Source organism: Odocoileus virginianus, chromosome 7 (assembly GCF_023699985.2).
Source record: "Odocoileus virginianus isolate 20LAN1187 ecotype Illinois chromosome 7, Ovbor_1.2, whole genome shotgun sequence".
NCBI lineage: Eukaryota > Metazoa > Chordata > Mammalia > Artiodactyla > Cervidae > Odocoileus > Odocoileus virginianus.
This window is the reverse complement of record NC_069680.1, coordinates 74,282,336-74,303,712: the sequence shown is the minus strand read 5'-3', so window position 1 is coordinate 74,303,712 and position 21,377 is coordinate 74,282,336. Positions and strand designations below refer to the sequence as shown.

The following is a 21,377-nucleotide window of genomic DNA, read 5'->3' as shown; positions in this document are numbered from 1 at the left end:
CAAACCATTCAATATCACAGTAATCCAAGTGTATTCCCCGACCAGTAACGCTGAAGAAGCTGAAGTTGAATGGTTCTGTGAAGACCTATAAGACCTTCGAGAACTAACACCCAAAAAAGATGTCCTTTTCATTATAGGGGACTGGAACAAAAGTAGGAAGTCAGGAAACACCTGGAGTAATGGGCAGATTTGGCCTTGGAGTACAGAATGAAGCAGGACAAAGGCTAATAGAGTTTTGCCAAGAGAACACACTGGACATAGCAAACACCCTCTTCCAACAACACAAGAGAGGACTCTACACATGGACATCACCAGACGGTCAGCACCAATATCAGATTGATTATATTCTTTGCAGCCAAAGATGGAGAAGCTCTGTACAGTCTGCAAAAACAAGACCAGGAGCTGACTGTGGCTCAGATCATGAACTCCTTATTGCCAAATTCAGACTTAAATTGAAGAAAGTAGGGAAAACCACTAGACCATTCAGGTATGACCTAAATAAATTCCCTTATAGATTCAAGGGATTAGGTCTGATACAGTGCCTGATGAACTATGGACAGAGGTTCGTGACATTGTACAGGAGACAGGGATCAAGACTATCTCCAAGAAAAAGAAATGCAAAAAAGCAAAATGGTTTTCTGAGGTGGCCTTAGAAATAGCTGTGAAAAGAAGAGAAGGGAAAAGCAGAGGAGAAAAGGAAAGATATACCCATTTGAATGCAGAGTTCCAAAGAATAGCAAGGAGAGATAAGAAAGCCTTCCTCAGTGATCAGTGCAGATAAATAGAGGAAAACAATAGAATGAGAAAGACTAGCGAGCTCTTCAAGAATATTAGCGATACCAAGGGAACATTTCATGCAAAGATGGGCTCAATAAAGGACAGAAATGGTGTGGACCTAACAAGCAGAAGATATTAAGTAGAGGTGGCAAGAATACACAGAAGAACTATACAAAAAAGATCTTCATAACCAGATAATCACAATGGTATGATCACTCACCTAGAGCTCACATCTTGGAATGTGAAGTCAGGTGGGCCTTAGGAAGCATCACTATTAACAAAGCTAGTGGAGGTGATGGAATTGCAGTTGAGCTATTTCAAACCCTGAAAGATGATGCTGTGAAAGTGTTGCACTCAAATGCCAGCAAAATTGGAAAACTCAGCAGTGGCCACAGAACTGGAAAAGGTCAGTTTTCATTCCAATACCAAAGAATGCTCAGACTACTGCACAATTGCACTCATTTGACACACTAGTAAAGTATTGCTCAAAATTCTCCAAGCCAGGCTTCAACAGTACTTGAACTGTGAACTTCCAGATGTTTAAACTGGTTTTAGAAAAGGCAGAGGAACTAGAGATCAAGTTGCCAGCATCCGTTGGATCATCGAAAAAGCAAGAGAGTTCCAGAAAATCATCTATATCTGCTTTATTGACTATGCTAAAGCCTTTGACTGTGTGGATCACAACAAACTGGAAAATTCTCAAAGAGATTCAAATACTAGACCACCTGACCTGCCTCTTGAGAAATCTCTCTGCAGGTCGGGAAGCAACAGTTAGAACTGCACATGGAACAACAGACTGGTTCCAAATAAGGAAAGGAGTATGTTAAGGCTGTATATTGTCACCCAGCTTATTTAACTTATATGCAGAGTACATCAAGAGAAACACTGGACTGGATGAAGCACAAGCTGGAATCAAGATTGCTGGGAGAAATATCAATAACCTCAGATATGCAGATGACACCACCCTTATGGCAGAAAGCGAAGAAGAACTAAAGAGCCTCTTGATGAAAGTGAAAGAGGAGAGTGAAAAAGTTGGATTAAAGCTCCACATTCAGAAAGCTAAGATCATGGCATCTGGTCCCATCACTTCATGGGAAATAGATAGTGAAACAGTGGAAACAGTTTCAGACTTTATTTTTTGGGGTTCCAAAATCATTGCAGATGGTGACTGCAGCCGTGAAATTAAAAGATTGCTTGCTCCTTGGAAGAAAAATTATGACCAACTTAGACAGCATATTAAAAAGTAGAGACATTACTTTGCCAACAAAATTCTGTCTAGTCAAGGCTATGGTTTTTCCAATAGTCGTGTACGCATGTGAGAGTTGGACTGTAAAGAAAGCTGAGCTCCAAAGAACTGATGCTTTTGAACTGTGGTGTTGGAGAAGATTTGAGTCTCTTGGATGGCAAGGAGATCCAACCAGTCCATCCTAAAGGAAATCAGTCCTGAATATTCATTGGAAGGTCTGATGTTGAAGCTGAAACTACAATACTTTGGCCACCTGATGCAAAGAACTGACTCATTTGAAAAGACCCTGATGCTGGGAAAGATTGAGGGCAGGAGGAGAAGGGGACAACAGAGGATGAGATGGTTGGGTGGCATCACCGACTCAGTGGACGTGAGTTTGAGTAAACTCCGGGATTTGGTGATGGACAGGGAAGTCTGGCATGCTACAGTCCATGGATCACAGAGTCGGACACGACTGAGCAACAGAACTGAATTAACTGCGGATAACTGTTAAATTTAGCTTTTGTAGGTAATGCCAGAGTGGTTGTTCCCTGTTTTGCTGTGACCAGTTGAAATTGCTTTACATTCTCCACAATACTTGGCATTGTGAATTTTAACTCTTGGTGGTTGTGCAGTAGCATCTCATTATGGTTTTAATTTGCATCTTCCTAATAACTAATGAATTAAATGTCTTTTAATATATTTTATATGTTTGTTGAATATTCTTTTTTTAAATCAAGGGGTTGATCAAATTGCTTGATTGTTTTTCTGTTTTTTATTTTTATTTGATATCTTATTGTTGAGTTGTAGGCATTGTAATTTCCCTGTCCCACTTGTCTGGGTAGTTCCCTTAAAAAGCATTGTAGTTTTTAATATTTTTGTGTGTGTGTGGTGGAGGGGGGGCACATTGCAGTATACAGAATCCTGGACTGGGAGGAAGTTCCCTAAACAGTGTTTTTTTACTTTTATTTTTTTAATTGGAGTGTAAGTGCCTTACAATGTTGTATTAGTTTCTGCTGTACAACAAAGGGAATCAGCCGTGTGTATACATACACCCACTCCCTCCTGAAGCTCCCACCCAACCCCGTGTGTCACCCTCTAGGTCGTCCCAGAGCACTGAGCTGAGGTCCTGGGCTGTCCAGCAGCCTCACCCGAGGGGTCTGTGACACAGGTGGTGTGTGTGAGCGCTGCCCCCTCAGTGTGTCCCGCCCTCCCCTCCCCATTCTGTGTCCACACGTCCGTTCTCCATGTCTGCCCAGCAGTTTCTACCATGTTTGCCCTCTATTTCTGCCATTTTTCTAGATTCCATGTATATGCAATAATTATGATATTTTTCTCTTTCTGACTACTCTTTATGACTGACTTTAGGGTATATGTATCTTTCTGAATTATGGTACTCTCAGAGTATATGCCCAGTAGTGGGATTGCTGCGTCATATTGTAGTTTTATTTTTCGTTTTTTAAGGAACCTCCAATAGATTCTCCCGGAGAATGCAATGGCACCCCACTCCAGTACTTCTTGCCTGGAAAATCCCATGGATGGAGGAGCCTGGTAGGCTGCAGTCCATGGGGTCGTGAAGAGTCAGACACAGCTGAGCGACTTCACTTTCACTTTTCACTCTCATGCATTGGAGAAGGAAATGGCAACCCACTCCAGTGTTCTTGCCTGGAGAATCCCAGGGATGGAGGAGCCTGGTGGGCTGCCGTCTATGGGGTCACACAGAGTCGGACACGACTGACGTGACTTAGCAGCAGCAGCATACTGTTCTCCATGGTGGCTGTATCAGTTATATTCCCACCTACTGTGCAAGAGAGTTCTCTTTTGTCCTCACCTTCTCCAGCATTTATTCTTTGTAGATTTTTTGATGATGCCCATTCTGGTCATTATGGTTTTGATTTGCATTTCTCTTATAATGAGTGATGTTGGGCATCTTTTCACGTGTTTGATGATGGTGCATCATCTTTGGAGAAATTTAAAAATGTGGGGCACTTCACAAATTTGCATGTCATCCTTGTGCAGAGGCCATGCCAATCTCTGTATCACTCCAGTTTTAGTATATGTGCTGCCGAAGTGAGCACGTTAGTGGTTTTTTAATGGACATTTAATTTTGGTGAAATTTCTTTTGCTTTATGGTTGAAGATAAATGATGTTTCAGAACGTGTTATTGAATAATCTTTCCCATAGACATATGAAGTTCTACAATTAACATATACTGATTTCCCAAAGATATTTTGCTCCTTTCCTTGTCCTTTATCAGTTAAAAAATATATTTTGGAGTGTCTGAAAACTTGCTAAAATTATACATACTCTCCCTGAAAACTGTGTGCACAGAAATATTTTCACACAGTTTCACAAGATGTGCGGAAACCATGAGATCATTCATAAACCTCTAATCAAACCTCCCTTCCCACTTTTTTAAGTATTCCAGCATTCACTTCATCCATGGAAGCCTTAAATTATCCCCCCTGAGTGTTTTCCTTTATAAAACCATGTATACTCACATTATTGTAAGAACTGGTGTGTTTTTATTTTAAAAGGAATCCTCTATTTCCTTTCAAAATTAAGAATCTTAAGGAAATAGTAGACATTTAATTAAACTTCTGTGTAAGTTTGCTAACTGTCTTTTAGATAAGCTGAATGAAGCTTAGAGAGGAAATATGAGTTGCCAGATTTTTACACATCTAATTACTGTCTTAGGTGTGTGGTTCAATACTGTCTTTCTCAAATTCCAAATTCCATGTAGTCTTCACTATGCTAAATTCCCTCCCTCATATGCTCTCTAATATATAAAAGACTGGGTACCTACATAGTGATGCTAAAATCTAGTGATATTAAAAGGTATTAAGTATCTCTGAAGATGGTCGTAGGCTAAGTCTTCTTCTGAAAACTTTCTCCATAATCCAGTCTTCACCCTCTAGGTTAAGGAAGAACAGTAGGCCTTAGAATGTAGTTTTGGATTCCTTCCTTGAAGCTGATAGACACAGGGTCCTAAGGAAATATTGATGAACATACAGGTTAAATTCCACTAAGAAATGTCTCACTAAAAGGTTGTTAGAAATATACTCTATATTTTGGCAGAGTTGTTACAATAGTTAAAAATAGTTTGCATTTGTGTGGTGCTCTTTAACCTGAAAGTATCCTTAGTTACATTATCGTCTTTTATCTGTTCACATTGTCCTTGAGACAGATTTTATTAGCTCATTTTTTCAGATGAAGAAATTGTCCCCACTTCTTAGGGTGACTTACCCAAGGTCATTTTAGCCAGTAAGTGGCAGAGCTGGCACTTACCCATTTAACTCCTGAACTTTGTCTTTGCTAGAAGTGCATTTCTGTTTACATAGCTGGTTTAGCTTAAAACAGAGTTAATACTTACCTTCTCTGTTTAAAAAAAAAAAAGAGTTGAGGGTGCGTACTAGGTTGGACATTTGAACAAAGATAGATGAATATGCCTTCTTGTTGAGGTGGTGTGGGTGAACCCTGTTGGCATATGCAAAAGAGCTTAGCCATATAAGAACTGGAAATAAGGAAGATTTCCAAATAGAAATGTTACAGAAGCCCTAAAATTGTCTCAGTACAAACCATTTTAAAAGAAAGAAAAACAGCCCAATTTTTACTCCTTTTCTCCCTGCCTTGATGTTTTGAGATATAACTTGAATTTATCTGACAGGGAAGCTGGGGTCTGTTTGAAGAGGCAGGATAGTTGAAAGTAATTGCTCTTTTGCATTTTAGGACAGGATAGCCTTGATCTCTCTTCTGAAGGTATAGTTGAGAATATTTGTTGAAGACCTAAATGGTGAAGGACTGTAGAAGGTATTCAGTTTATATATTAGAATACTGTTGTAGAAAACTTAGATAGCTTTTCTTGTGCAGAATTCTTTGCTGATTTACTTAGCTTTTATCTATGTAATGTATTTCATAAATTTAAAAATTACATAATATACTTTTATAATTCATCTGTAAGATTACGCTATGTAATTGAATACATGAATAAATTATATTTGCTAGTGACATAACTTTTAGTGACAGTACTTCATTCTGTAGGGCTCTTCATTACTCTTTGCACTTGAATATATAAAGGTATGCTCACAGCAGAGTTAGATTTACATGTGAAAGGCAACCCGTGAGAATACTCTGGTTTTAGGGGAAATGGGAGTGGTAAGTAAAACTTGAAGTAGTAATTTTTAAAAACATGAATAATAAAGTATATTGTTATAAAACTTTTTTGTCAAAAGGATGTTTTTACATAGAACAATTAGAAATAGCTTAAATAAATTTTGTGACATTAAGACAATGCTGTGCAGCTATAAAAATGGTGTGGTATGATATTTGATGACATCTCATACACATCTTTGTAGCTAAGCATACAAAGCATTCCCGTAGGCACTGTTAGCAAATAATTCCATTAATAATGCTGTAAAGTAGTATGGGCCAGTTGCTTCCCTTTTGAACAGAGGAAGAAATTGAAACCCTCAGGAAAATCCCTAAGTTAAGGGTCTTCTCTGAGCCCTACACAAGTCTCCAGATTCAGCTACTAGTGCTCTTTCCACTTGTTATAAAAGCAGTGGTATCATTTCTTAAGGTTTTTTTTTTTTTTAAGGTTTGGTTTTAAATTTGGCTTTGTTTCAGCCCCTTTTAAGAACGTATCAGAAGTCAGAGTCAGCTATTAATTGTTAGCTTTTCAGTTTTTATGCTTAGTGATATGATACTTCCTGAGATTATGGAAACTATAGTTCCTTGCCTTTGGCTGGGAAATATCTAAGAATAAAGCACGTATACCTGTAAATTAGATGCCTTCTAGAAGTAAGTAAATATAAATTACATTTACAGTTACTGAGTAGCATTAGAAATTGTATAGTGAATTCATGTAAAGCATCCCTTTGCTTGTATTTGATGGTTTGTTAATTGAGATTTGTAAAGGACTTTTATAAATGTAGGTTTTTTTGTTTTGTAACTTCATTAATTTATAAATATTGAACCTGGGTTTTTCTGCCAACAAGTGCTTGGTGAATTAATTGTAATACCAGTTTGAATCACATTTCCATCTCTTATTTAGAAAGATTAAAAAAAATATTTCTAATGTCAAAATTAAAGACAGCAAAAATGGATTCCCTAGCTATAAAATGAATAGGCAATTCATGATTTACCACTGGCTGATAGGGATAAATCAGGGCTTCCTTGGTGGCTCAGTGGTAAAGAATCTGCCTGCAGTGCAGAAGACACAGAAGGCCCTGGGTTCCATCTCTGGGTCGGGATGATTCCCCTGAAAGATGGCATGGCAGTCCACTGCAGTATTCTTGCCTGAAGAACCCCATGGACAGAGGAGCCTGACAGGCTACATTGTAGTCCATAGGGTACGAGTCGGATATGACTGAAGTGACTGAGCCTGCAACAGATTATGGATAAATAACCACTGTAGCCATGAAGCTTAGGCATCAGAGGCACTATTTAAAAAAAAAGCATTGAAATTATATGGCTTTTACGATTAGAAGAAGGAATGAAAAGCAGAGTTGACTACAGAAACCTGAATCTGGAACAGGTTTCTAGACAGAACTGACATGCCATATGGTCAACTCTACTCCAGAGAAATAGGCACTGCCAGAATGTCTTTATTAATTGTGTTACACTGTTTAGGTTCTACTAAATAATTTTTAGTTTATGCATTTTTGTTTGAAAAATCCATTGTACCTCTGAGAAGGTTTGACTATGTGTATGTCATTCTGAATTGATTCTGTTGTTTAACACTGCTGAAATCTCTTAAGTTGAGGGTAACAATTTTAAGGGACTTGGATGCCTAGGGAGAGGTCACTAGAAGACATGAGAGCTATATACTGAAAAGGTAGAAGGATAAATTGTCAGATACATAAACATTTATCTTTTCCACAATTTAAAATTACTGCAATTATTTCAGAATTAAATGACTTCTATTAATTAACCAAATGTCCCTTTTATTAACTTTTACATTGTTACCACTCATATTTTTATCCTTTGACCTATTTTTCATTTTTATAGATAACGTGGAGAACTTTAGTGAAGAACATGAAAAGAATAGTCATCATATTTACAAAAATGCTGAAGACAGTAGTAAGAAACACAATGCAGAAACTACAGTGGCTTCTGGATACAAAGCTGATGAAATCAAGGAAAATGATACTTGGAATTCCCAACTTGGAAAAAGGTCAGAATCGCCATCAGAAACATCGTCAATCAAGGGATCTGTAAGAACTGGTTTATATGAATGGGATAATGATTTTGAAGATAGCAGATCCGAAGATTGTATTTTAAATCTGGATAGTGATCCTCTTTTGGAGATGAAGGATGAGGATTTTAAAAATCGGTTGGAAAATCTAAATGAAGCCATTGAGGAAGACATGATGCAAAGTGTTCTTAGGCCAAGCAACTGTAGGACGTACTGTAGGGCCAATAAAGCAAAATCCTCACAAGGAGCATCAAATTTTGATAAGCTAATGGACGGCACCAGTCAGGCCTTAGCCAAAGCAAACAGTGAATCAAGTAAAGATGGCCTGAATCAGGCAAAGAAAGGCAGTGTAAGTTGTGGGACCAGTTTTAGAGGGACGGTTGGACGGACTAGAGATTATACTGTTTTACATCCATCTTGCTTGTCAGTTTGTAATGTTACCATACAGGATACTATGGAACGCAGCATGGATGAGTTCACTGCTTCAACTCCTGCAGATTTGGGAGAAGCTGGCCGGCTAAGAAAAAAAGCAGATATTGCAACATCTAAGACCACTACTAGATTTCGACCTAGTAATACTAAATCTAAAAAGGATGTTAAACTTGAATTTTTTGGTTTTGAAGATCATGATGAGACAGGAGGTGATGAGGGAGGTTCTGGGAGTTCTAACTACAAAATTAAGTATTTTGGCTTTGATGATCTCAGTGAAAGTGAAGATGATGAAGATGATGACTGTCAAGTGGAAAGAAAGACAAGCAAAAAAAGAACTAAAGCAGCTCCATCACCCTCCTTGCAGCCTCCTCCAGAAAGCAATGATAATTCCCAGGACAGTCAGTCTAGTACTAATAATGCAGGTAAGACTTAAAAAATTAAAAGTAAATGTGTTTTTCAGGCTTAAATAATAGCTACTTAGTTTTCTCCTGGATAGCTTGTAACTTGTTACTACATTTAATTTTAACAGAAATACCTATTCAGTGTCAAAGATTACCTTATCTAAAGATACAGCATTTTAAATGTAAATAAAGTCCCACCTTGGAAGGAACCAATTTGTAAATTGAGGAGTCTTTTCATATTTGTGTTTTAATTCTGCCATTAGCACTTGAGAATTTTAAAATTGTGTATATTTGTGTGTACACAGAGATACCAAACATCTTGATGTTTTAGCTTTGAAAAACTAAACCCAATGGAGAGAGAAGGATAGACTTTGGTCATTTAGAATTGTATTGATATTAGATGGTTGAAATGAGGGAAATACCTTAAATTTATAAAGTTAAGATTAAATCTTAATCATAAGGATCACCCTCATAAGTTGACTTAATAAAATTGAAAGATGCTAGCTAAATGTTTTTACATTCTTATCAGTGAAATTAATTTGTCCCTTAGGATAGTAGGACTCATAATGACTTGAGGAGTTGATAGTCTCCACTGAAAGACAAAAGAAATAGGTTAGCCTTGCTATGAGTAAGTCACTACTTGTCAAGAACATTATGATGTGAATTGACTGTTGAGTGAGGAATAAAGAGTATGTGAAAGCCTTTGCGATACAGGGTCTTATATTAATTTATATTTAACCAAATACATTTTTCTTATGTTGGTTTACTTGTTAAAGCTTTTGCCCTTTTAGGGTCATGGAACAAGAATCATGGTGAGTTAGAGCTATCATAGTGTTTCTATGTATAGATTCTCTCATAGAGTATGTCATACTTGAGACTACTTACCATTTTGCTTCAGTTGGCCTAAAAATAATTTTGCTAGATTAGAATCATTCTTATTTTCAAAACTAGAATTAAACAGGAGTACCCCCTAGCAGCCTGCCTTACTCCCTACTGGAAAAAATAAGACTATTTTCAGAATTCATCCCGTGTTGTCTTGAATCCCTTCTGAAGAAATGAAGTCTGCTGCATTTTTGCTAGTCACGTTAGCTGTGACTGGGCAGACAGCTTTACATTTGCTTTCTCAGGAGGAGGATTAGTAACTGCATACTGAAACCTGTACTCCTGTCCTGTCAGCTTCTGGGCTAACCTTGATGGCAAGTTATCCTAAACCATTAGACTCCCTTTCAGAAAGGTCAAGTTGATACCAAATAATGTTTAAAAATTAGAGACCATTTGATTGATATATTCAAAGTTGGAATCTAAGTCTTCATACAGTGTTTGAAACAGCAAACAGTTTTAAGAGTTGGGATAGAGAAAAGTGTCCCATTTTTTTTCCCCCTCTTTTTTTTTTGTTTAGGCTAGGGAAAAAATACAACTATTTGGAATCTAATCCTTTGGTTGGTTTTTGTGAGAACGCCACAGACCATTGAACTACATTGTACTAGGTCGTTCTGTATCTTTTGCCAAGGATAGCTATATCCTTTTTTTTTTTTTATGTGGCTTCTGTAGATGTTAACCAGGCATTCCTTGAAGGCCAACATGATTCAGTGTACTTTAATTCTAGAAAAATGTTACAGGTACATACCACCTGTTGGTGTGTGCATGTGTGTATTTTAAACTAGACTGCCGGTTTTAATGTTGATAGGTAACGAGCAGTTATATGAACATTGAAGAACAAATTATTCTAGAAAATAATTGATTTTGCTGATAAAATTGGAGCACATACACTGCAACTAAGTTTCTGATTTTCATCTAGAGTAGGGTTCAAGCAGGGAGTGAGTATGGGAGAGTGAGAATAATACCATTGGAGTATTTCGTCAGCTATGTGTTGTTTTTATTTTATCTTTTCCTCCCCACAGTATGCTTCTTTCTCCCCATAATGTTCATAAGTTGTCTGGTAGATGATTTGAAATAATACAAAGCTAGCTAGTTTTGATTACCATTTCAGAAAACTTGGATTTTACAGAGGACTTGCCTGGTGTGCCTGAAAGTGTGAAGAAGCCTCCAAATAAACAAGGAGATAAATCAAAGGAAAATACCAGAAAGATTTTTAGTGGCCCCAAACGGGTAAGTAAAGCCCTATCAGTGATTTGTATTATTTCTTGTTGGAGGGCTTAACTCTTAATTTTCTAATTTAAAAATTACCAACAAACATCATGGCAATATAATTTTGTCTTTCAAAGGCTATATGGAAGTCATTTTGTAAAAGCATTGTAACCATGTTTTTAAGTGTGATAAAACACACATAACATACTCTTTATTATATGCAAGTATACAATTCAGTGACATTAACCATTAACAAATAGCTCCATTAAATGATAACTCCACCTTGACCTGCCCAACAACCCCTGGTAAATACTATTTTTCTTTCTGTCTCTGTAAGTTCCCCTAGTCTAGGTAGCTCATGTAAGTGGAGTCACACAATGTTTGTCTATTTGTGTCTGGCTTATTTCACTAAGCATTTTGTCGTCAAGGTGTTCCATCCTTGTTGTAGGGATATATCATATATCAGGATGTTGTTTGTTTCTTATGACTGAATAATATTACAGTGTATGTGTATACCACATTTTGTTTATTTACTCATCTGTAGATGGACACTTGGGTGGTTCTCACTTTTTGGCTGTTTTGAGTCCCTGCTTTCAATTGATTTGGATATTTAGGAATGGAATTTCTAGGACATATGGTAGGTCTGTGTCTTTTTTTTTTTTTTTTTTTTTAATATTTATTTATCGGGCTGTGCTGGGTTCTGTATTGCTGTGTGAACTTTAGTTGTGGCAAGCAGGGGCTACTGCCTAGTTGCAGTGTACACGTTTCTCATTGAAGCAGCTCTTCTTGTGGAGCACACACTCTAGAATGTTCAGGCTTCAGTAGTTGTGTCATGTGGGCTTAGTAGTTGTGGCACTTGGACCACAAGTAGTTGTCCTGCAGCATGTGGGATCTTCATAGACCAGGTATTGAGTTTGTGCCTCCTGGCACTGGCAGGCAGATTCTTTACCACTGAGCCACAAGGGAAGCCCAGGTCTATGTTTTACTGCCACACTTTTCCACCTTGACTGCACCATTTTTATATTCCTTGTAGTGCATAAGGTTTCCAATTTTTCCACATCCTCACCAACATGTTATTATCTGAGTTTTCTGATAATAGCTATCCTAATGTGTGGGAAATAGTATCTCATTGTGGTTTGATTTATATTTTACTAATTAATGATGTTGAGCATCTTTTCATGTACTTACTGGACATTTGTACACCTTTTTAGAGAAATGCCTATTTAGTGCCCAATTTTTAATTAAGTAGTTTGGTTTTTTTGTTGAGTTATAGGAGCTCTTTATATAGTAACACCTCATTAGATACATAATTCGCACATAAATGTTCCTATACTGTGAATTGTCTCTTTACTTTCTTGATAGTGTGCTTTAATATCAGTGAAATCAAATTTATCTTTTTTTCTTTTGTTACCCGCACTTTTGGTGTCATATTTAAAATCATTATGAAAGTAGATGTCATGTACCTTTTCACGTATGTTTTTCTCTATGTTTTATAGTTTTAAGTTTACATTTAGGTCATTGATTTCATTTTGAGTTAATTTTTGTATATAGTGTTAAGGGTAAGTTCATTCTTCTGCATTTTATAAGTCTTTTAAATATGGTCCTGCATAGGTATTGAGAATAATTTGCTTGACTTTACCTTTGTATTTAAAAATTCCTTTACTTAAAAAACTTACATAATGTTATGCAGTTTTGTTATTGTAGATTGAACTACTTTTAAGCAACTAAAAAATGAGTGTGTCTATATTATCTGGCTTCATTTTAGTTTTAATTCTTTTACCCCTGAAGAGCCAGTTAGGAATCTTTTTAGAGTGATTGTGTTAAAATATACTTTTGTACCCCCATGTACCCACCTCCCAGCAGGGGGGAAAATGCTAATTTCAATGGAGCTAACTTGTTCTGGAGCCAGGGGCTACGGTATTAAGGACTGTGGTCCTTAATTCTTAGGTGAGAGTTTGATTTCTAAAATTGTGTATGGCATGTGTTGATTTCTAGTGTGAAAGTTAAACCACTTTTTTGGTCTCAGGACTACTTTACAGTCTTAAAAATTTTACTGAGAATCCCAAACTGATTTTGATTATATATGTTATATTTACCAAATAGAAAATGAAAATGTATATCGAAGATACTTAAAATTTGCTTAAAATAATAATCCATTATTAATATAGCATTTTAGTGAGAATTATTTTCTTAAAACAAGAAGTGAGATAGATGAGTAGCAGTGTTTTACATTTTTTTGCAAATCTCTTTATAAAGTTTGACTTAATAAAAGACAGCTAGATTCTTCAGGATTGTTGTTGTTCCGTCACTAAGTTGTGTCTGACATTTTGTGACCCCATGCTGCAGCATGCCAGGATTCCCTGTCGTTCACTCTCTCCTGAAATTTGCTCAACTCATGTCCATTGAATCAGTGATGCCATTCAACCATCTATTTTCCTTCACCCCCTTCTCATTCCTGCCCTCAGTCTAATGAATTGGCTGTTTGCATCAGGTGGCTGAAGTATCGGAGCTTCAGCATCAGTACTTCCAATTAATATTCAGGGTTGATTTCTGTTAATATTGACTGGTTTGATCTCTTTGCTGTCCAAGGGACTCTAAAGAATCTTCTCCAGCACTAAAATTTGGAAGCATCAATTTTTGCCGCTCAGTCTTTATGGTCCAGCTCTCACATCCATACATTGACACTGGAAAAAACATAGCTTAGATTATTCAGATATTTGTTGGCAAAGTAATGTCTCTGCTTTTTAATAGGCTGTCAAGGTTTGTCACAGCTTTTCTTTCAAGGAGCAAGTGTCTTAATTTCATGGCTACAGCCACCATCTGCAATAATTTTGGACCCCAAGAAAATAAAGTCTGTTTCCATTGTTTTCCCATCTATTTGCCATGAAGTGATGGGACTGGATGCCATGATCTTCATTTTTTGAATGTTGAGCTTTAAGCCAACTTTTTCACTCTCTATTTCACCTTCATCAAGAGGCTCTTTAGTTCCTCTTCGCTTTCTGTGATTAGAGTTGTGTCATCTGTGTATCTGAGGTTGTTGATATTTCTCCCAGGAATCTTGATGCCAGTTTGTGACTCAACCAGCCTGGCATTTTGTATGATGTCCTCTGTATTGTAAGTTAAATAAGTAGGGTGACAGTATACAGCCTTGACGTACTCCTTTCTCATTTGGGAACCAGTCCGTTGTTTCATGTCCAGTTCTAACTGTTGCTTCTTGACATGCATACAGGCTTCTCAGGAGACAAGTAGGTAGGTGGTGTGGTATTCCCATCTCTCTTCAGGATTTTCCACAGTTTGTTGTGATTCACACAAAGGCTTTAGCATAGTCAATGAGGCAGAGGTAGATGTTTTTCTGGAATTCCCTTGCTTTTTCTAAGATCTGACAGATGTTAGCAGTTTGATCTCTAGTTCTTTGGGATTAGCAGATGCACACTAATCTATTTAGGATGGATAAACAGCAAGGTTCTACTCTTTAGCACAGGAGACTATATTCAGTATCTCATGATAAACCATAATGGAAAAGAATATGAAAAAGAATGTATATGTATAACTGAGTCACTTTGTTGTACAACAGAAAATAACAGCATTGTAAATCAACTGTACGTCAATAAAAATTTTTTAAGAGATAGCTAGATTCTCGTATCCTCTACATTCAGTACTTTTTATTATATTGTTTTAGTTGAAAAGTATGAAGAAATTCTAGCCTAGCAGTATTTTAAGTAGCCTTTTCAGGTAATCGTGGACATTCTGCTTTGATACTACATCAAAATGCAACAAGCAGGAGTTACTTAAAGATTAATTGAAGCTTGGAACCTAAGACCATGCCAGTGAACTTTTCATACTGTTACATTAAAATCTATTGGTCTGTCCTGCTTTTGAATGAATCTTTTACACATGAGTGTTTTATAACATCATACACTGGTCTTTTGGAAAATACTGTTTACACTGGTTTATCCCAGCTTTCATATGATGACACATACACAGTATCAAAAATATCACTGCCAGACTGAAGCTGTCAAGTTCAGAATAGTAGATCAGAGTTCCCCAAAATTTTAGTTTTTGCTTAAAAGTTGAAATTTTTTTCATTGGCAGAAATACTTCAGGGAAAACAACTGGCATTGACAGGCCTACTTTGTTCATTTTTGAGAAAATGTCTGCCTCACACCCAGGTCTGTGTAAGCAGTTTGTCAGTCTTTCAAATAAAGAATGGTGTTCAGAAAAAATGTAGCTAGTTCAGCTTGAAACTTGAGCAGTAAATAGTGTTTTTTTCTTTGATACAACCACACTTTGTATGCAACAGAAGTGTTTTAGGTACACTGATTTTTCTCACATAGATCATTAGTGCACTTAAGGGTTGCAGTTTAATTAGTAATTTTACCTAATTCATCAAGGGCTTTTTTCTTATGTGACAGTGGCATTTTATTTTGATTGTTTTTTTTTCTTTGGGATGTAGTTGCTTTATAATGTATGTTAGTTTGAAACTGGCATTTTATTTTATAACTGTGGAGTATGTAACACTGAAGAACATAACTACTTATATACAGTTCAGAGCCCCTACGTTGATTCATGCTAAGACATCAACAGCTTTACCCAACATTGCTTTTGCTCCATCCCTACAGATATCAAAACAGTGAAAAGGGCAGACAACATATTATTTTTCTGAAAGTGGATTTTTCTTTGTAGACACTCTGAAAGTTTCCTGGATCCCTAGAAGTCCATGAACCACAGTTTGAAAACTTCTGATTTATAATATTCTACCTTATTTCCCTCTCCCTCAACTTTTTATTATGAAAAAGTTAAAATTTACACAAGATGTGAAAAAAACAATGTGATGAATACCATATTCCTCTACCTAGATTGACCCCTCCAGTTGTTATAACTACACACAAAGTCACCTTCCTATTCCCTCTTTTCATGTGTGTGTGTGCACGTGCGTGTGTGTATTTGCATATGTGTATTACATAACATTTTACCCTGTCTTTTTGAAAGTAAATTGTGAAGTTGTAGATCACATGCATTTCTCAAGAAAAAGGACAATCTTCTTACCTGTGTTTATATGATTAGTAATTCTTTGATATAACCTGATGTTCAGTCCATTGAATATGAATGTTTTTCTCAACTGTCTCTAAAATGAGACATATGTTTTCCCCCCAAACTGAACTGATTTACTTGTTATGTCTCTTTAATATTGAGCAGTCTCTTCATCTTCTTAAAATTCCCCATGACAGTGATTTTTTTTTAAAAGAGCCCAGGATATCTGTCTTGTAGGGTGTTTTCACATTCAGAATTTATCTGATTGTTTCCTGATGATAGAAGTCATTACCCCACTGTATTAAAATGGTATAGTATCATAAAACACTGGAATTAAGTCTGTATATTTGACTAGGCTGAGGTTAAACATGTTTTGACAAGAATACCTCAAAAGTAATATTGTGTATGTTGTATCACATTGGAAGCTGTGTAACACCTGGTTATTCTACTTAATATTGACTACCTACTGAACTACTGTATAGATGACTACCTACACAACTATGCAGTTGTGGTCACTGGATTCTCAAAAATAAAAGTGTATTTTTCTTTTTATAATTTAGTTAGTAAACTTCTGGGTGTTACTTTGGCGCCATGTGAATATTCTATTCCCCGTTAGATTTGGCCAACACAACCATATCAAGCTATTTCTTGTATCCTTTTGATATAGCCCTATCATCTTTGAGCACTTTTTCTGCTTTCTGCACAGATGATGACCCAGAGTTTACTTTTAATCATGGAATCATTCATTCATCTAAAGACCAGTTCTTTCTGTGGTGATTAGTACTTAGAAACCCAGAACTAAGTGCTGTGTGTATTCATTGCCTCTAGACTCGTTCATTGGATAGAGCTATGAAATATATTGAAAATAAACTGAGTTCATATTGATAGTCTCATTTCAGATATAACATTTCAGAATTTTGTACTTAGCTTTCTTGGTTTGTTCTATAGCACACATTACTTTTTTAATTATAATACCAGTATTAACTATGAACAGCAAATACACTGAAAGAAGTTTATTATTTCTTTCTAGTTCCTTTTGTCTTTAAATTATTTCTTGAAGGATGAAGTGATAGTAATGTGTTCAAAAGTTGTTTTTTTTTTTTTTAATTTTTATTGGAGTTGTTTTATAGTGTTGTGTTTCTGCTGTAGTGTTCGAAAGTTTTGAAGTAATTTTTATCTTGCATATTTTAATTCAGTATTCGAGTTCATTTGTACTTAACTTTCATTTCTTTAACTTAGTTTTAAACTTTATATTGGATTCATTTCTTTGCTACTAGCATGACTTAGGAGGCAGCAGTGTACATGTACTTGACCCGATTATGAAGGAATCTCTCTGGCCTAAAGTAAATCAGGTCATGGAACCAAGTAGGCAGAAGACCTATTTACTGTTGATGGATAATGTCAGAAGAAAATTAAAACAATCGTTATTAGTTTATAACACCAAAAGAGCTGTGAGTTTGAACTCATTTGAAAGATGTAATATAGGTAAAACCCTGCCTTAAAACAGTAGTGCTGATTTAATCCCCAAAGAGGCTTAAGTAAACTTTTAATTTCATTTTTAACCTCCTATTGAAAGGTTTGCCCCAAACCCTTTTTAAGTGGAATTGTGTCAGAATTTTTTCACTTAGACATTGCTACTCTTTAGATGGGTCAGTAAGCTTCAAAAATGAGACTGATCCTGAGTGTTATAGTACTTTAATGAAAAGTAATAACAATGCTTTAGATCCCATGGAAGTTACGTATCCTTATGAAATATCTAAAGAATTTAGAAGCCTACGTCAGCAAGAGAGCAGCAGGAAGCTAAGCAGTATAAAATCCTTAGGTCTTAATAAGAAATAGGTCATCCATTTGTGTTCAAGACAGCTAAAGAACTACTTGAATTGTTTAAAAGGAGAGAACCATTCTGAAACAGAAAAAACTGAAATCTAACCTGTTGAGTTTCGATGAGTATAAAGGAATAGAGCAAATAAATGGGGTCAAAGTTTTAAGTGTTTATAAATGAGTGGAAAGAATAGATTTGTTTCCTATATAAGAAATTATGATTCATGTTTTTGATGTAAAAAAGCCAAGCTCAGTTCTTAAAGGAGTTTTTATGTAGGTTACTCCCCAGATCTCCAGAGATAAAGGAAAGGAGGGGGTCACTAGGTAGTGGGTGTAGGAAGTGTTCTCAGCAGTTGCTCTATTTCTCTATTATAAGAGGAATACCCCCTGGTATTCACTGGCATGACTGATAGGTCAGTGAGAGTATCTGGGTCTTCTCTAATCTGATTAAAGGCACTAATGACCTCATTTCTGAGTGGTGGAAAGGTGGCCCACGTCTTGCAGTGGCAAATTTTCCTCCTTACCTATCAGGCTTTCTTGGCTGTTCTGGATTGAGTAAATCTTAGTTATGGAGGGTAGCCCTGTACATTGGAGAATATTTAGCAGCATTTCTGGCCTCTGTCCAACAGATGACTGGTCCCATTCCTCCCCTACCCCCATGCCCCTGTTTTCAACCAGAAATGTTTTGGACACTACTAAATGTCCTGTGGGGTTCTAAATGGGCCCCCCTGTCATGTATTGCTTGAGAATAAGTTGCAGACTTAATGCTGATTACTCCCAAATACTGGGTTCAGTTCAGTCGCTCAGTCGTGTCTGACTCTTTGTAACCCCATGGACTGCAGCATGCCAGGCTTCCCTGTCCATCACCAGCTCCCAGAGCTTGCTCAAACTCATGTCCATTGAGTAATCGCATGTTGTATTTAGTTGTCACACATCTCCATCCTTCTTCAGTCTGGAATATCTGTGTTTTTCCTAGTCTTCCCATGGCTTTGACATTTTTGAAGAGTTAAAATCAGTTATTTGTTGCATGTCCCTCAATTTGTGCTTATCTTATGTTTTCTCGTGGTTAGATTTAGGATATGTGTATTTGGTGGAAATACCTCAGAAGAGATGCTCTGTTTTAACTGCATCATACCAGGTAGCACACATCAGTCTGTATCATAACTATATATGTTAACTATCCCCTGAAGTCTGTCAGGTTCTTCAACTCCTTATCAAGCTTTTACCCACTAATTTTTTTTTTAAGATTTAATTTATTTTTGGTTGTGCTGGGTCGTTTCTGTGTGGGCTCTTCTCTAGTTGGGGTAAGCAGGGGTGCTCTTCATTGCAGTGCATAGGCTTCACATTGTGGTGGTTTCTCTTACTGCTGAGCATGGACTCTAGGGTGCATGGGCTTCAATAGTTGCAGCATGTGGGCTCAGTAGTTGAGGCTCCTGGGCTCAGAGCACAGGCTCAGTAGTTGTGGCTCATGGGCTTAGTTGCTCTACAGCATGTGGTATCTTCCTGGGTCAGGGATCAAACAAGTGTCTCCTGAATTGGCGGGCGGATTCTTTACCACTGAGCCACCAGGGAAACCCTACCCACTAGCTTTAGCATTGAGTTTTTCATGAATCAGTCTTTACTCTGTTGTTGAGTGTTTTTTTTTCTTTTAATTGTATTGTTCCTTCCATAGTTGTTATTAGTTGGCCTTCTACTGTAAGGTGGATTTTTTTTTTCCCCTCTTGCTCTTGTATATAAAGAATATATGTATTTATGTATTCTTATATAATATATACATTATTCATTATTACATATTCATTTATATATTAATTTCTCTATGTCAATATGAACATGGATTTCTGTTTAATTCAGTCACTTGTTACTGCTGTTTATTTAAATAGTAGTACTGTCACTATTTCAGTACTCAGGTTTTCTTAGATTTGGCCTGTGGGTGTTTTTTCAGACTGGCTTTTCACGTGGCCCAGCATTTTGCGTTTCCTTGCTAATGACACACTAAATGTTCTGGGCTTGTGACACATTGCCAGACCTGGAAGCAGGTGTTTCTCCAGGGACCCCTGTTTTCTTAGAGGAGAATGATCTGTAAAAATAAAATCTGATCCCAAGGTATGGTCATTTCTTCTGGGGTGTCATTGCTTCTAGGCCTACTTTAAGTCAGCAGAGCAAGGAAACATGTGAATATATGCATTTTCTTCCTCTCTCTCACCCCTAGCACCCACCACACAGACACATATTTATTTCATATCTGTGTAGTTTTAGAAACATGAGTTCACACCAGATACCTCCAATTCTAGTGCAACACCATGTTTTATTCTAGCCTTCCCACTTTCCGAATTTTACTTCTTTTTTCTGGTATTGAGGAATCTGGTTCCCAGTATCCTTAATACCATCCTTTTGTATATGGCCAGTTTCCTGACCACACAGGCCATGTCTTCAACTTTAGTGCCACTAGCTGAGAGGTCCCACTTCCCTCTACCTATCTTCCCATGTTAGAAAACACTAACTTTCTGTAAGCTTGCTGGCAGTGAGAACTTTCCCCAACTTCACCAGGAATGTAAAGAAGGGTTGATTATAACAGATTGAGAGCTGGCTGGGTGAAAAATGTGTCAGAAAAATGAGGAAGGTAAAGAAAATTTCTGGTAAGAACATATTTAAAATGATTATTCAGAAAAGTTGTCGCTTGGAAGGTAGAAAAAGTAAAGACATGGTTTGAGGGATTAGGTCGAAATAAACCTGGCTTTAAGTACCTGTTTTTTCTTTGTATGGTTTTATTTGATCATTTGGTAATTAAAAATTTTTCTTTTCAGTGCTGTCTTATTTCTGATCACTGGCTACAGTTTCCCTGAATTCCATTGTTTGTTGTTGCCATATATGTGCTGAGAAACTTAGATCATTTCTTTTGCCTGATCTGTTCTCTGTTTGATTTTGATACCTTTCCATTCAGCTGTTGCCAGTTTGCCCTCTTCCTAAGGGATTATCTGTATAATCATCCTAACTAACCTTCAGTGCTTATATTTTACCTTAGGCTTTGGCTATCTTATTTTGCCAGTTAAGATTATTGCTAGGTCATTGATGAAACTAACCATAATGTCAGTCTCAGTTTAAATTCTCAAATATTTATACCTTCACTTTCATCATTTCCCTGTGGTTTTATGCTGGGCCCATCTGGTAGTGTCTTTTGTTTGACTCTCAAAGGAACATTTTGGACTTTTTTTTCTTCTTCCCTTCTGTTTTTCAGTATGACACAGGATAGTAGGTTTTTGGGTAAGTAAATTAAAACTTGATTATCATTTTGTTAATAAACTTGGCTGTATTTGAAAGTTAAAATTGTGTAAAGCTGCGGTTTTAAAGTGTAGTTTTTATAATTTTGTAAACTCATTTTTTTTGTTGTTTTATAAAATGAGTTTAT

The 21,377-nt window shown here is 36.7% G+C and overlaps 1 protein-coding gene and 1 non-coding gene across 4 annotated transcripts in view; one reads left to right on the top strand and one right to left on the bottom strand.

The window, feature by feature from the left end:
- Window positions 1-21,377, top strand: part of WAPL (WAPL cohesin release factor) — a 73,554-nt gene that overhangs the window by 16,758 nt on the left and 35,419 nt on the right. For 2 of the 3 annotated variants that reach the window (XM_020915022.2, XM_020915023.2), the window contains exons 3-4: window positions 8,012-9,052; window positions 11,022-11,140. In XM_020915022.2, the coding sequence (XP_020770681.1) occupies window positions 8,012-9,052; window positions 11,022-11,140 (1,160 nt within the window). The remainder of the gene's footprint in view (window positions 1-8,011; window positions 9,053-11,021; window positions 11,141-21,377) is intronic. The other variant, XM_020915025.2, reaches the window with a different exon arrangement.
- LOC139036172 (U6 spliceosomal RNA) lies at window positions 3,977-4,080 on the bottom strand. The gene has a single exon (XR_011488904.1). It is a non-coding gene; the product is annotated as a U6 spliceosomal RNA (small nuclear RNA).